General features: G+C 41.3%; 1 protein-coding gene across 1 annotated transcript in view; it reads right to left on the bottom strand.

Moving 5' to 3' along the window:
- The window catches only part of LOC145402098 (ATP-binding cassette sub-family C member 5-like), a 279,936-nt gene that overhangs the window by 141,367 nt on the left and 121,284 nt on the right, over positions 1-17,285 (bottom strand). Inside the window, exons 9-10 of the mRNA XM_080274212.1 lie at positions 12,771-12,874; positions 8,598-8,745 (exon numbers count right to left, since the gene is read on the bottom strand). Coding sequence (XP_080130338.1) covers positions 8,598-8,745; positions 12,771-12,874 — 252 coding nt within the window. The remainder of the gene's footprint in view (positions 1-8,597; positions 8,746-12,770; positions 12,875-17,285) is intronic.

Below are 17,285 nucleotides of genomic sequence, written 5' to 3'. Positions count from 1 at the left end.
ACTTAATGCTTAAGTATGTGAATAAATGAATAACAACACAAAGGTCTACACAACTTTTACAAACCTTCAGATTTTATTTCTGTTAACTTTTAGATTAAAAAATAAAAAAATAAAAAAATAAAAATAATGATTTTTTTTAAGCAAAAAAATTAATGGTTTAATCACATGATTAAATCAATTTGATTTAATCTATGCCAACCCTGATTCAAGGTGAGGAATCCTCCAGTGTTTGTATGTAATGAAGTCTTTATTAGGTGCATATATATCCTAGAAAAAAAAAAAAAATGCCCCAAAGTTTGAACTTGGGGCTGGCTTACATACCATGAAACCCTTTAATATGTAAACATATGGCCCTATAACACAGAAATCCCATAAAGCAGAGGCTTCAGGGTACAATATTCCTGCATTATGTGAGGGCTAACTGTACTGTACATACAGTTTATTTATATATATATATATATATATATATATATATATATATATATATATATATATATATATATATATATATATATATATATATATATATATATATATATATATATATATATATATATCAGGACCAACTGCCTAGCCCCAGGCTCCTATGATCCTCATGGGGCAATGTAGGATTGGATGATGGATGGATGGATGGATGGATGAATATATTTGTGTATATATATATACTGTATATATATATATATACTGTATATATATATATATATATATATATATATATATATACTGTATATATATATATATATATATATATATATGCAGTAAAACCTCGATTTAACAGCATTCACTTTAACGGTAACCCCAAACTAACGGCACAAATCTCCCGAGGAATATTTATGCAAAAAAAAATTTAAAATTCCCCCAAAATGGGTAAAAATTAGAAAGAAATTCAAATGTGGCGGGCACCACGTGCATCTCAATTATCTGTTTGCAGTTTCTCGCCGACTGGGTAAGTTCATGCTCACCCACTCTTCCTCCTGCCTAGCCTGACTCAAAGAGTCCCACACGTGTGCTTCTTTCGCAGGATTTTGTGACTTTTTGAGGCAGTGATGATGCCAAAAATTCAGGAAAAACAGTCAAGGAAGGTACAGACACTCAGAAAAAAGCTTAAAGTGGTGCAGAAATTGGAGAGAAATGAGTCTGGGAGGAGTATTATGGAAGCATTTGCAATTTCTTCTTCCACCATCTACAATCTCAAGAAACAGGCAGCCCAGTTAGCGTGAGTTCCGGGGGTATCGATAAATTACACTGAACCACCTGACTAAATGTAAAAGAAAAGAAAATGTTTGTATATTATGAAAGTTCATGTTAAACCATAAGCCACATTTCTTTAGATAAAATCTCTCAAAACTGATACCTTGTGAGAAGGAATATTGATGAGCTTTTGACCCTCACTTATGAATTTATGCGAGAAAGTACATACACTATCGCAGTGTAAGCCCCAATCTAACGGAATTTCGTTTTTTCCGGCATGCTCAGGGCCCCTAAGGGTGACGTTAAATCGAGGTTTTACTGTGTTTGTGTGTGTGTGTGTGTGTATATATATATATATATATATATATATATATATATATATATATATATATATATATATATACAGTACCCTCGCGTCTAACACACATTAGTCCAGCACGATTCACGTCCAGCACGGAGAGCAAATAATTAGTATTATTTAATACGATTTAATTAATGCAACACGAGTGTGTTAGCATTAACACACACAGAGCTCCGAGAAGTGGGCAAAATCCGCAAAGTTCCCCTCTAGCACGATCACCTCCAGTCCAACACGGTCATACTGGACATTCCCATGATGATGATAGCCAATGAAAACTTCTGATTAAGTAGCCTTCCCCGCCCGCTATCATGACGTGATCGTCATGCCGCCCAATTAAAAACGCTTCTGCTGTCACGTGATGTTTTGTTTAAATTTCTTCCGCCACAGCACCACTCAGTCGCATAATTTGCATTGGAAGGTGCTTTTTTCTTGCTGCATTTTCTGCCCTTGTTACTGCATTTTACCCTGCTCACGATGCCTAGGAAGCCTTCTGAGAACCCCAAGAAGCGTCGGCACCTCCCTCAGGCCACCAGGCTAGAAAGCATCAAGAGGAAGAAGAAAGGGGAGAGGAAAGTTGACATTGCCAAGGCCTACAACATGAATGAAGCCGTGAGGACCATAATAAAAAACTTAAGACAAGATCCTGGCAGCCGAAGGCTATCACACGGCACTTCATACCAGGTTTGCCGAGGATACGATGGTAAATCGGAACGGTAACGAGGTAAAATTGCTGACGATACCACAGGCATTTGGAATTTATCTGGACGGATTCCTGCCGAGGATACGACGGGCAAAACAGTGTGACCAAAACCCAGGCAGCATTCGACAGAGAATGTATCGTACCACAGCATTGAACATTTAGCCGGACACTGAATACATATTAATATTTTAGAATAAATATCAATCGTTTTGAAACCCTTCTCATCGGCGTGTGTACCAGTTTATAAACAAAGTTGCTTCTCCTTATTCTCTACCGAGTCAGCGACAGCGATCCCTTTCCACAGTCACGAGACGGGGCTCTGGCAACAGTGTGAGAAGCATGTTTGCCGAGGATTACAGAGTGCTAGGACAGGCAGAAGCAGGACCTTCCATGGCTGTGGACGAAGATAGTGATTCTGAGTGTGATTTCGAAGGATTTATGAGGGAGGTTGAGGAGGAGCAACAGCCATTACCCGCTAGTGATGCCAGCAGCCATCCTCCGGGGACCCAGTAGGACTACCTACAGCCTTGGATACCACCTTCCATTCCCAGCAAGCCCACCAACACTATCCTAAAAGGTTAGTTATCATTCATAGCACAGTACCATTTATTATAATTACAACAGTACCAATATATGTATAGGTATATGGTAGGTATTTAGGGTGACTTTTCCTAGGGTTGCTGACATAATTCATTTTTCCCCATAAGCTCTATTGTTAGTCCAACACGTTTTTGGCCCAACACGTGACCCATGCATGACAATATTACCGTGTTGGACGCGAGGGTACTGTATATATATATATATACATATATATATATATATATATATATATATATACAGTGCTCCTCAGAAGTATCGAGCGCCCTGCATCTCTCCTACGAAACAAACCTTTCAACATTGAAAAAAAATATAAATAATGCATTTTATTTACCTTTAGCGCTTCGTAGGGTATCCTTTACACTTCATCACGGACCTGAGACGTCTTAGAAGTGAAAGGGCGAGGCTCCTGAGGTGCTGGAGGAGTATTTTGTCCCACGAGTCACGAATGGCGGCTTCCAAGTTAGGCAGAGAGCTCATGTCCTTCCCTTGGAGATTCTTCTTTACGAGGTACCAGAGGTTTTCAATCGGGTTGAGGTCTGGGCTATTTCCTGGCCAGTCCTTCATGAATGATACCTTGCAGTCACGAAGCCAATTGGTGACCGATCTGGCCTTGTGAGCAGGTGCATCGTCCTGCTGAAACACTCGTGCACCTGGTAAATGATCACACAGAAGCTCCAGGTAAACATCCTGATTCACACTGCAGTTCTTGGGAAGCACAACAAGCTTCCCCAAACCCTGACCAGAAAAATAACCCCATACCATGAGTGAATCAGAATGTTTAACTGTGCTTTCAACATACCGTGGGTCAAGTGGGTCACTACCTTTGCGCTGGAACACACGTGCTCCTCTGTTACAGGTGACACTAAATGTTGCCTCATCAGACCACAACACTGACAACCATTGCTCCTCACCCCAGCTAAGATATCTGTTAGCAAAGGCAAGCCTACAAAGTCGCTGGTTCTTGGTAAGAAGAGGCTTTCTCACAGGCCTGTGACTTGTGTAACCAAGTTCATGGACCCTTCTAGACACTGTGCGCACAGACACCTCACCAAACACTTCCGGGTTGCTCTCCTTTATTTTCCTTGCACTCACACGAGGATTAGACTCCACTGCACGTTTTAAAACATTAACAGACCTTGGGGAAGTTTTCCTAGGCCTACCAGACCGCAGTTTCTTTGTGGGAACATCACCACTGTTTTCCACTCGAAACCGCGTGCACCACCTACACGCTGTCGATCGAGCCACACCAACCAATTCACTAATTTCCTTTGTCTGGTGGCCTGCCTCCTTTAGAGCAATGATCTGGGATATGATTTCACTCGATAGTTCACAGGTAGGTGCCATAACAAAGTGGCAAAAGCCAAAACACTTCGGGACACTCAGTAAAAAAAAAGAGCACAAAAAGAGAGGGAGACGCGGCAGAGTTCCTCTCTCTCAGGCAGCCCGTGGGCAACTGAAGCGGGAACCAACCATCGCGTCAGAAGGCCTCAGGCTACTGTGATGTCATGCTAGCACCACAAACTTCTGGCTCAATTTTTACTACCAAAAATGGGTGATTCTTTTTTGGCCATAAGTATTGCACGCCTGGCCATGGGCGCTCGATATTTCTGACGAGCACTGTATATATATATATATATATATATACAGTAATCACTCTAATATCCGGACGCCCAATAACCGAACATCCCCACTAACCGAACCTTATCGTCCTGGGATCAAACATTCCCAAAATGGTCCGAAAATCCAAAAAAATTGGGAAAAAAAATCGATTTTTTGCCGTCCGTAATTTGAACTTGCCGCGCGCGCCGCGTGAGAGCATTGTTTTGGTTCGTCATTCCTCCGACGTCCGATAGAGCGCCGCTGCATCCTCCCCACTTCCCGCCTGTCTCTCACCGCGACAAGACCTGCGCTGTTCGCCATGGCTGCCCACGTGCTCGCTTTTGTGGTGGTGCCGTACTTGTTGCAAGGCCTCCTGCTGCTCTCTGCCCTACTCTTAGTGTTGTGCAGTGAAAAAAACGGTGTGTTGTGTTAAGGTTTTCAAGTTGGGAGAAAAGACTAAGTAGAAAAGAAATTTAACGTAACTAACCTTCTTTGTTTTGGCTTTGGAAACTTAAAAAAACTTGGGAAAAGTTAATGTGCAACACTTAAATTTAATGGAACATTATTTGGACTAAAGTGAACACTGTGAAAAGAACGGACTTCGGTGTGTTAGTGACTAAGTTCAGTGCAAGACTTCAGGAAGAGTGTAGTGCAAGTGCTTCAGGAAATCGTTCTTACTGTCAGAGTCCGAGAGGAGGCGGTTATTCATCGAGGTGGCCAGGGACTTGCTGTAAGTAGCCAGAATGTTTCATGTTGTACTATTTTCCATACTATATTTACCAGAATGTTTCATATTGTATTTTTTCCCATACTATACTTACCAGAAAGTGTCATACTGTACTTCTTTCTATACTAAACTTACCTCATGCATGTGCTGTAGGAATGTGTTTTTCAGAGTTCGGTTAGGTTCGGTTAGGTTAGGTTCGGTTAGAGTCCATAAGTACCAGAATGTTTATTAATGTATGAACATACTTCTAAACCCACATTTTATGTTTCTATTGCATTTATTTCAATCATTTATGTGCCTTATTGGTGTGATTTGGGTGTTAAATAGGTGCTATGCATGTCCGGAGGGAGTTGTATAGGTGTTTCTCTGTGTTAGGGTCCGTAAGTACAAGTCCATAAGCTGGGGCCCAATATCCGGACGAAACCAATATCCGAACCTACTGATGGCTCTATTGATCCGGATATTGGAGGGGTTACTGTATATATATATATATATATATATATATATGTAGATTGCATCCCATACTACAGTAAAAGTCCTATTATTCGGCAGCTGATTGTTCGGTAGATCCGACATTTCGGCAGTTTTGAGAAATAGTCCCATTTACGAAAATCATTGATTGTTCGGCAGATGTCCGGAATCATCTCGGCAGTCTAGGAAGTGTTATCTGTGGCTTGTAGGCCTAATGTTTCATTACACTTCTGTATGTTCGCTAATTTCTATATTTTTAGATTCAGGTATAGTACTGTATTGATTACAATATTGCACAGTATCATACACTACAGTAACCACCCCCACCAAATTAGCGAGGGTTACGTTCCAAGCCCCCGCGCTAATTCTTGAAATTCTTTCATTCTTGATGCCTTCCTGAAAATGACACCGGTAATTGAGTAGCCCATGAACCACTGACACTGTAATGCATTACCCATAAATAAATGTTGCTTGTTAAATCAGTTTCCCCGTTGTTTTTAGCTGTACGGCTGTGACAGCTCTAGTATTTTTATTCCTCAGCATAATGGTGGAAGGGACTGTCCTGTTTAACTGAACCTAACCTAACCGAGTTTAACTGTACCTTATAATTTAACCAAACCTAACCTAACCTAAAGTCAGAAAAATACTTGAAAATAAACTGGAGGAATATGAATTGCTAAGGTCTCTCTGATGAAAGTTAAACGTACATTTAGTGCTCATTCTTTTGTTTGTTTTTGTGCTTAACGTGAGAGAGCATTGATGCAAACAGTAATATATCCCATTAATCCTTTAATAACCTCCGGCACTAAACAACCTTTTACAGTACCGATGTCAGTGATGACAAGTTAGTGTGAGCTATAAAGAAAACTGAACAATTATGGGGAGGGAACGAAGGTCAGTGGTATGTTTACATGACTACGCTACGATTCCAAGCACTTAGGCAGTCGGTTAATCTCAGATGTTTTCGCCCATTTGGTAAATACACCGTAACTTTATCAATTTTTCCGTGACTCAGCGAATCATAGCATGGGTTTAGGAAGCTAAATAACACATTGCTAGGTGAGCCAGACGATTATCTTCCCATCTTTAAGAAAAATAAATTGATTTCAGAAGAATGGAAGAACTTTACGTACTCAGAAAGGGATTTAATTTCTTCCGTTTTCTTATAAGATGTGAAGATAATCGTCTGGCGCACCTAGAAATGTGTTATTTAGCTCCCTAAACCCATGCTATGATTCGCTATGATTGACTGGAGAATTGATAAAGTTACGGTGCATTTACCAAATTGGCGAAAACATCTGAGATTAACTGACCCCCTGACTGCTTGGAATTGTAGCATAGAGTCGTGTAAACATACCAGTGACCTTCGTTCCATTCCCATAATTGTTCACAGTTTTTCCATAGCTCACTAACTCGACATCGGTACTTTAAAGGGTTATTCAATGTCGGAGGTTATTAAGGGGTTCATGGAATACATTACTGTTTCCATCAGTACTCTCCTTTCACATGTAAAAAAAAAAAACGAACAAAAGAGTGAGTGCTAAATGTAATTTATGACTTTCATCAGAAAGACCTTACCAGTTCAGATCCCTTTATTTTATGCAATTTTCCGACTATTTTATTTTGTTTGGAAAAAGTACTGTATACAGTACTCACTCCAAACATATTTGTAATAATATAAGTAGTGATGAGTTCACCAATACAAGCAATGTACTGAGCTGGTAGGTAATATTCCGTATCATTTCGGCCATCCAGGAAGTGTTATCTGACTTGTAGGCCTACTGTGTCATTACCCTTGTATATGTTCACTAATATACATACTGTATATATATATTTCAGATTCAGGTATAGTACTGTATTGATTGCAGTATTGTACAGTATACAGTACTCTCTCCAAACACAGTTGTAATACCGTACCATAAGTGGTGATAAGTGTTCACCAATATATTTAAGGTACTGAGTGGGTAGGTTTTTGATTATTCGGCAAATCTAATTTCTCGGCATCATCCTGGTCCCATAGATGCCGAATAATGGGACTTGTACTGTACTTTGTTTTTCAACTTCTGTACTTTCCTCCTGTATACATTGGTCCACTTCTTTACCATCTATTCCTTCAGCACCATGTCACATATCAGTAATTTGTGTTACTGCACACACTCTTCACTCCCTAAAACTTTAACGTCCTTCACCAAACTCCTATCAGCCCTCCTGACTAGGAAATGGTCAGTCTGGCTACTATTACCCCTAGACTCATAGGTAATCAGCCTGCTCTCTCTTTTCCTAAAATGTGTGTTACACACAATCATGTTCGTTGCCTCTCCAAATTCGAGTATCTTTTTCCCTTCTGCATTCCTCATACCTTATGTGCATCCCCCATGCACCCCTTCATATCCTTCAGCTGTTTCACTAACATGACCATTTAAATCCCCACCCAGAATTACAATCTCTTCGTCCTCTACACCACCAACCACACATATTAAGTCATTCCAGAATATAACTCTTTCTTCATCGTCCGGGCCAACCTGTAGTGTGTTCACCAATATAACTGAAATCATGAGTTTACCAAACAATATTTTCACTGTTATAATTCTTTAATTTACTCGGATTATTGTGGTCAGCAGACATCCACCGACCACCTACTCAGTCTCCACCACTTCCCCCTCCCCCCACCCTTCAAACTCCCAACATTCCACAGTGCCACTCTGAACCCCTTAGGTGATATACTTTTTTTTTTTTTTTTTTTTTTTTTTTTTTTTTTTTTTTTTAAAGCACATAATGAGGACTTTTGTGCATTTTACTTTTACCTGATAACTTTTTTGCAAATGAGTCCTCCCAAGAGTACTGTACATATTGATGAGCTAAATTCTGTATAGTACCTCTGTCATAAGCATGACTCTCTTGTTCATCTGTTTCACGGTCTCTATTTGTATTGTACAATTCATAGTTACCTGAAATCTTTTTAGCAAATGAGTCCTCCCAAGAGTACATCTTTATGAGCCGCATGCTGTTTAGTATCTCTGTCATGAGTGCGACTCTCTTGTCCGTCTGTTTCACTGTCTCCACTCGTACACTGCTCTGGGCCTTTGCTATTACACCCTATGAAGAAGAGATGAATGTAAGGAACAGCAACAGCCGGTGTGGGATGGAGTAGAAATGATGTGTGATGTGTGTGGGTGTGGGAGGGTGAAAAATGATGCCAGATGTTTACTGGTAAAGGAATGATGCAAAATGTGGGCTGGGGCATTGCTAATACAATCAATAATACCCTGCCAACCATGGGGTTCCCCAACCGCGGAATTCATTTATACATGGTAATATATTTGTTTTGTATACCAAGTCACCTACCACGGGGCCTTGGTTCACGTACTGCAGTGGCTGCCACCAGGTGGCGGCAACGTTCTCCCATGATAGCAGCTTTTCCCCCTTCCTGTTCAGTCTGTGTTGTTACTGGGAGCAGACTGAGTAGCTGTGCTGTTAGAGTATCCCTCTCTCTCTGTTTATCATTTGTCCCATTGTCATCATGCGCCTCAAACGTTAAATCTAGTGAGGATGAGGACAACAGTGAGGAGAGCAAAAATGACTCTTGCTAACTTTAGCAAAGGGTTACTCATGGCCAACAGTCTTGCTGAATTCTTCATTGACATAGATCCCTTCATGGAGTGAAGTCTAAAATTCGAGCATGGACTGGACACGTTATTGGTTCCATACAAAGAGGTACAGAAAGATCTCCTGAATAAAATGAAGCAATCATCTATATTGTGCAAAGTAAATGTACGCTTTACTTTAGGCACCAGAAAGACTGTACCAATTCAATTCATATTCCTCCAGTTTGTTTTCTGACTATTTTCAGCGTAGCAAATTGCCTTTTCCTGCTGAAAAATTTCCCCTAATATCATCATCATGTTCCTCAGACCACACCTATGATTGTTTGTTTCTGGTGTAATGAAAGAAACTTACTCGGCGTACTCAAAAGTGGATTTTGTTTCCCAATTTCCCAACTGTAAGCTAGGTTGGGTTACATTTGGTTAAATTATTAGGTACAGTAAAGCTAGGTATGGTTAGGTTTAGTTACTTTGGTTAGGACAGTCCCTCCTGCCACTGACTGATGAATCAAACAAGTTGTCACAGGGGAACAACCCAAAACAACAGGGAAACAAATTTAACAAGAAAGGTTTATTTACCACCTCAGAAATAATAAGAAAACTAAAACAATCAGAAGAACTGATTTGGTTAGGTGCTTCTATTGCTTAAAGCTTATATTTACCCTGAGCTACTTCAAGCCATCATCCCAAGTGCTTCACCAGCACGGCACTCTCGCCAGCTGATAACATTTGTAAATCTAAAGTTGTACCGTAAATCACTTTCTACCATACTTTTTTGTTTATAGATTACATTTGGTATAGTGCAATATCGTGCAATAAAGACCAGGAAAATAGTATATAATTTTCATGTTATACCCTTTCAACCTTTGATAAGGTTTTTCTAACCCAATTTTCCCAACATTAAGTTCACTTCACTAATCACGTTTTTTTCCCAACCATGGTGGTTTTCAGGAACCTAGCCACCGTGGTTGGCAGGGGTGTACAGTACTGTATTTTTTAAAACTAAGATGGCCACGAGGTAGTGAAGCCTGATTACAGGCTGGTTCAAAAAGATCTCTGGGTGGTCTGAGGATATGTCCCAAGAAATCTGGGGTCGCATCTGGGGAGGCCAGGCATATTTCAGGGGTGGCCAGTTCCACCCTGGTCATCCCTCTGACTGCACCACTGGATGTGAGAGGGTAAGCGAATGATGCAAAATGCGGAGGGTCAAAAGCATGATGAAAGATGTGGTAGGGTGAAGAGATATTGATGTGAAATGTGGAAGGGCAAAGGAATGATGCAAGAAGTGAATGGGCAAAGGAATGATGCAACATGTGGGAGTGAGGGAATGATGATACAAGGTGTGGATATGGAAAGGTGTGATAGAGAACAGGGTGAGGATAAAATGAGTGAAGGAAAGACACAATGAGGGGGGAAAGGGGAGGAAACCCTTCGGTGATCAGAATATGGTAAGGAGTCAGAGGGTGTAACAGTGCAGGAGGGTGGAGGAATAGTGGGAGATGCATGTGCATGCTGATGTATGAGGATGGGGAGGGAGGGTGAGCAAAGCAGAGATGGAAGATGTAAGGGACAGTGTGAGAGGCAGACAGTGAAGGAGAGGACTAACAGAAAACATGAAAACTGAAGGAGAAAGCAGAATGCTATGACAGAATGAAAGTGAAGGAGGGTGACTGACCGATCAAGGATGTTAATAAGAGGGTGAGACAAATGTGACAAAGTGAAGGACTGATAAAAGGTGTGAATTTGTACAGGCAGAGAGGGTATGAAGAGTGAAGGAGAAGATGAAGAGATAGGACTTATGGCTGAGCATATACGGTTGAGGGAAACATGAATGAGGGGGGGTGAAGGGCTGATGAATGATAAGAATAAGAATGAATGCATGTTGGGGGGGGGGGAATGATATAGGATATGAATGAGTGCATGAGGGAGTAGAAATCCAAGAAGAAAAGTAGAATGGAGGAAAGTATGTGGGTGATGAAGGTGAGGAAGGGTGCGGATGAAATATTAGGGTATGGGGAAGTGCAAAAAAGCATGGATGCGTGTGGAAGGGTGGAAATGGAGCTAGGAGAATGATGATGGGATGGAGTTAAGACAGTGAGGGTCAGAGGGAGGAGGATGTGGAAGGCATGGATGGGTTTAGAACGATCTGGGAGGGTGTAGGGTGATGACGAGGGTATTGTAAGACAGTTAAGGAAGGGGTGGAAGATGGAGGTACTGTAAGTGCAAGAAAGTGTAGTGTAAATGGGTGATGGAGAAATGGAAAGTGTGAAAGGCAGAGGTAGTCTGATATAAATCACTATTTAAAAGGTGACTGAAGTTTGGGATTTGGAGCAGCAATTTCTAAAATGCACAGACTTACAGATTCAATTTTTAAACTCATCCTGACATATGTTTGATTATGCTTGCATAAATCTATCTGGATATTTAAAGGAGTTATATAGTGAGATTCACTCTCATCTTAAATGTCGGGACCAACTGCCTAGCCCCGGGCTCCTACGCTCCTCATGGGGCAATGCAGGATTGGATGATGGATGGATGGATGGATGTATAAATTATGTATGAACAGAAGAAAAGAGGGTATGATGAGAAACACAGTTATGAGGGTCACTGCAAAGCAGGGCTAACATACATGAAAGATTTAAGGTACCATGTTGTAAGTACAAGTATTCATAAAACAAATTACTCAGTTTATGGTAATGAAGGCTATAGCAAGGTTTAGCTAACATACTGTGCAATAAGGTATTCACTCTTCTAAACAGAGCCATCTCCTCCAATCCCAACCTTCTACCCTGTCAGAACTACTCTCAACTCCTCTCCCATCCTCTATTTGCTCTTTCTCTCTTCGTCACCCTCCTTTATTCTGTCTATCCTAACCCTCTCTTTCTCTCACCCATCCTACCTTCTCCCCACCTACTCACTGACCATAATTGGGAATAAGAGGATGTAAATGCTCTTAGCAACCCTATCTCCCACCAATTCCTCTCCTCCTCTTTTACTCACCCAGCCAGCCTCCCCTCTCTGCCCTCTACACTTTTCCTGTCTATACTATCCATCCTTTCCCACACACTGACCTCAACCCTTCCCCTCCTGTCCAACCTTCCAGTCAAACTGTCCCATCATCTATCCTTCCCCTCCTCTTCTCAATCTCTCCTATGCCTTCTTTGCTCCTCCCCAATTTCCTGTCCAATCTAACTCTAACTCTCATCCATACTGTCCCCTCACCATCCATTCACTTAAAATGCAGTCAGTACTTTTTTTTTTCCACTTGATGGAGATACAATTCTGTATAAACATACTTTTAGTGGCAACCTTTTACATCTAGCTACAAGAAATATAGCATTATTCTACAGATTTTTACAAGGTGTTATCAATACATGGATTCAGAAAATTTTGCATTTTTTTCTAGTGAGTTTGTGGATTTTTCCTGCTTAACAACATAACACTATCAGAGGGCAAGTTTAGCAATACAGTATTTGAGAATTCAGATTTGACTTAATGGCAACATCACCACTAACTGACCATAATTGGGTAGAAGAGGATGTACACGCCCTGTCCCACCAGTGTCCAGGGCCCCATGATGTAAACACTATATGCCACACTCAGCAAGAACAGCACCGGCATGCCTAAGGGTGAAAACAAACAATGCATATGATCATCATCAACAACAAAGGCATGGATGATGTATGGTATTTATCATAGGACCACATATGGCACTGGCAGATATGAAATGGAAACAAAAAATCAGCTTCTAGCACAAAAGCTGTTGACAAACACTATATCTTGTAAATATATACACTGAATAAGGCCAGGTTAGCTTGAGAGTGTTCATTACTATGATGAAACTCATCAGCGAAATATATTAGGAATAAGGGTTTTTCCCTTTGTGGTGTTTATATCAGCTTGCAATCCATCAGATTCACATTCAGATAAGTCTGGGGGCACAACAAGAACAACAACCCCCCTTGATCACCAACATACAACCTGATCTACATCTTGCCTACATCATCTAATCCTGTGTTGCCTCATAAGAAGCATGGGAGCCCAGGACTAGGCAAGTTGGTCCTGACATTTAACATGAAACTGACCAGCTTCATTCATTCCTGAGTGGCATTACTTGAGCAATAAACCTCAACCATCCCTTGGATGTAAACCTACACTGGCTCCATCTGACTGGAGCGCCCTGATTACCCACTAAACCACCAGGTGCCATTAGTTGGTTCTATGGTTACCACCCAGCAAAGTAAATGGTTTCCTGGTGTACAGGAAACCATTCGGCTTGTCATTTAGTGCAGGGTCACCCACATACAGAAGGAAAAGGAAAGAATGATGGAAAGAAGAGCAGAAGAGGAAGGACTAAACGTTTAATACAATCATAACGTCCTTCAACTTCTTACCCTTAATTTTCACTAAAAATGGGGTGAAGAGATTCATAAATACGACAACACAAGCATTAATAAAGCAGAATCATGGACTGAGTACTCACTGAAACAGGCCGCACATCCATTCACTGATGATGATGATGATAGTGATGGTGGTGGTGACAATGACGGTGACAGTCATCAACACAGCCTTAATTCCAATTTAACAGATGGAGTGAGCTACAATCCAGAAACAAAGGAAAAGAAAGTATAATCTATCTGCCTATCATCAATTTTGTTACTGCCACATCAAGAGCAAAAGGCCCTGGGGTTAGGCTATTCAGTCCTGACATTTAAGGTGAGTGACCAATTGCTTGCACCAGAGCAATATTATGTGAGCAATAAACCTCATCTGCTTCTTGAATTTAAAGCTTTATGGGTTATACCTGGTTGGAGAATCTTAAGCCACTAGAACACCATGTGTCCATTTACTGGCTATACAGCTATCACAGAATGTAGTAAATGGTTTCCATGGTTTCAAGAAATCATTTTGCTTGTCAGTCAGTGCTGAATCACCTGATGTGGCACTTCACTAAATGAATGGAGGATGCCCCAATTACCACAAAGTTGTATAGCCCTACCTACAAATGGGTCTCACACAATCATTCATATATCATTTAAACCATCAAAAGTCTTTGCTCCATCTCACAAGCAAAACCACTGACACATACTGTTTAGCATTTTCCTCTGTTAACGCATTTCACATAAAGATGTGGATAATCATTCTGTCTGCTGCTTAACTCTTGTTGAGCTGACTCTTTGTAAGACAGCTTACCTCCCCTGAGTCACAGTTTTATAACTAATGCAAACTGTACCTCATGAGGATTGCAGCTTGGCCTGTGCAGGCCCTCACTGTGCCTCATATGAGGTCTGCAACTTGGCAAGGATTAATCCCTGCTGAGCTGATTCTATGTAAGATACTATACTTTCCCTGAAACACTGTTTTATAACCGATGTAAACCATACCTCATGAGGATTGCATCTTGGCCCATGCAGACCTTCACTGTGCCTCATATGAGGTCTGCAGCTCAGCAAATGTTAATTATAAAAGGTGTACAAACTCATTATTTGAATTTCTCTGCATATTTCATCCATCCATTTCAGTCCCTTGTCAGGTGCTTAAGAGGGATGCCTTCATGTGGTGGTGCCAATATAGCTGCTTGCTCAGTTATACAAATGTCCCTCAACTCCCTCCTTGTCTCACAAAAGAAGGACAGTAGACTGCAGGTTCCTCCCTATCTCACAAAATGGGGATGGTGGACTGCAGGGAGAGGACAATTTTAGCCTGCAGTTCAATGGATTCATGTTCATATAAGCATGGGGTTGCAACTACTATTACAGCGAGTGCTCACATAACGCGGGAATATTGTATTCTCAAGCTCCCCCTTTATGAGAATTCCATGGAATATTACCATATATTTACATGTTAAAGGGCTTCATGGTACCTAAGCAAGCCCCAAGTTCACCTTTTGGAGCCGTAGTTTGAAACAAGCACGTCAGAACACAGATGTGGTGGTGTACACCGCTCTCCCGGTCCTCCCTCCATCCTCTCTCATATCCCCCCCTGTCCCTCCTCCATCCCCCCTATGGCTGTTTCTGCTTGGGCACAATGGAAAAAATTACCACTGTGAAATCTGCCCTCAGAAATTGGTCACTAATGGTATAAATTGTATACCATCATCTGCACTGGTGTTTATACTATAATAAAAACACACAAAACTGATGAGTAATGGTGCAGAAATGCAGTGAGAACAATATTTCTCAAGGGTAAAAATAGCTTCAAATAACTTCCCAACATCATAGTGCAAAATTCTACAAACACCAGACAAAATTCAGAACAAAGCTGTTAGAATCATTAATAACCCTGCTATTATAAATAAACTACCTCTCCTACAAGTAAGAGGGAATGTTGCCTCCCTCAGACGAAGTTGTGTCCATTGTGCCACCCCTCAATGCCTTCCCTCATGTTACATGGGCATCTGGTAGCGCTCATGACTGGAATGTCACACAGCCATATTGCAGAACTTCTGCCTATCAGAATTCTTTTATTCCCCGAACTGCATCTCTCTGGAACTCGCTTCCCCAGAGTTGTTTCCCCTCAAACTTCAACCTATAGCTGTTCAAGTCCAACTGTTACAGATATTTTATGAATGGAGGATGCCAGTAATCTGGTGTATGGATTATTATTTTTTAATCATTTGTTTTTCCTTCCTCTGATCTGTTATTTAAAAAATAGAGAGAGAGAGAGCAAAGCATATGTCGAGATCCCGAATTTCAAGGTTTCTTGTGTTTTTTCCGGAATTTCAATATGACTAACAGTTTTTGAGTAAATCGCCAAATACGAAAAAAAAAAAAAAAAAAAACGCTGGGCATGGCGGAGGATGGAGGAGGGACCAGAGGGGGTGGTGGAGAATTGGGGATGGGAGAAGAGGGGGGGATGGAGGGCATGTATGTTTGTCTGTGTGTGTGTGTGTGTGTGTGTGTGTGTGTGTGTGTGTGTGTGTGTGTGTGTGTGTGTGTGTGTATTTACCTATTTATATTTACCTATTTGTAGTACAGGTATACAGGAATTGAGCAATGTTCGTGTTGTCCTGTCTCCAAATCCACATTTATCAAGTCTACCTTTACACACATGAATGTTTTTCTCATGTACCACCTCTTCGTCTAAGTCGTTCCAAATATTTATGTATTTACCTAATACACCTAATTGTGATATACACGGAATGTGCTATGCTCGTGGGTTTCCGTCGCTGTTTCTCAATAAGTCAAATTTAGCTTTAAAGGAGGTGCAGGGTAGGGTAGTGGATGTTGGAGTGGCCCTGGTGAGAGAGGATAGTGTTTGGAAACTCCCTGTACTGTTGTTTGCAGATGATACTGTGTTGTTGAGTGAAGACGAAGGGGAGCTGCAAGGCTTGGTGGATGAGTTTGAGAGAGTGTGTAAGAAACGGAATCTAAAGGTGAATGTAGGGAAGAGTAAAGTGATGGTCTTTGAGAGAGGTGAAGTTAGTGAATGTACAGCGAGGTTAGATGGTGAGGAATTGGAAAATGTGAGTACGTTTAAGTATTTGGGTAGAGTGATGAATAAGGATGGAGGTTTGGAGGGTGAAGTGCTTGAAAGGGTACAGCAGGGAAGAAAGGTTGCTGGTTCCTTGAAAGCAGTGATAAGAAACAGGGAAGTGAGCATGGAAGTGAAAAAGTTACTACATGACAGTATTGTGATACCAACTCTAACGTACGGAAGTGAAGCTTGGACATTGCTGGAAGGACACAAGTCAAGAGTGAGAGCAGTGGATATGAGTTATTTAAGAGGAGCCTGTGGAGTCACGTGGAGAGACAGGCTGACGAATGAGGATATAAAGGAGCATTGTGGTGTGGATATGGATGTGATAGGAAGCATTATGAGGAACACACTGAGGTGGTTTGGCCATGTGGAGAGGATGGAGGGTGAAAGACTGACGAAGAGAGTGTATGTGAGTGAGGTGGAGGGGGAAGAGGGAGGGGGAGGCCGAGGATGAGATGGAGGGATGGGGTGGAGAGGTATATGAGAGAGGGGGGTGTGAGTTGGGAGCAGGGCAGTGAAATGGCGGGGGACAGGGCGACTTGGAGGCGATTTGTT

The sequence above is a fragment of the Coenobita brevimanus genome, chromosome 57, assembly GCF_032717465.1.
Source record: "Coenobita brevimanus isolate Jiangsu-jjx chromosome 57, ASM3271746v2, whole genome shotgun sequence".
Taxonomy (NCBI): Eukaryota; Metazoa; Arthropoda; class Malacostraca; order Decapoda; family Coenobitidae; genus Coenobita; species Coenobita brevimanus.
This window is presented reverse-complemented; position numbering and strand designations above follow the sequence as displayed.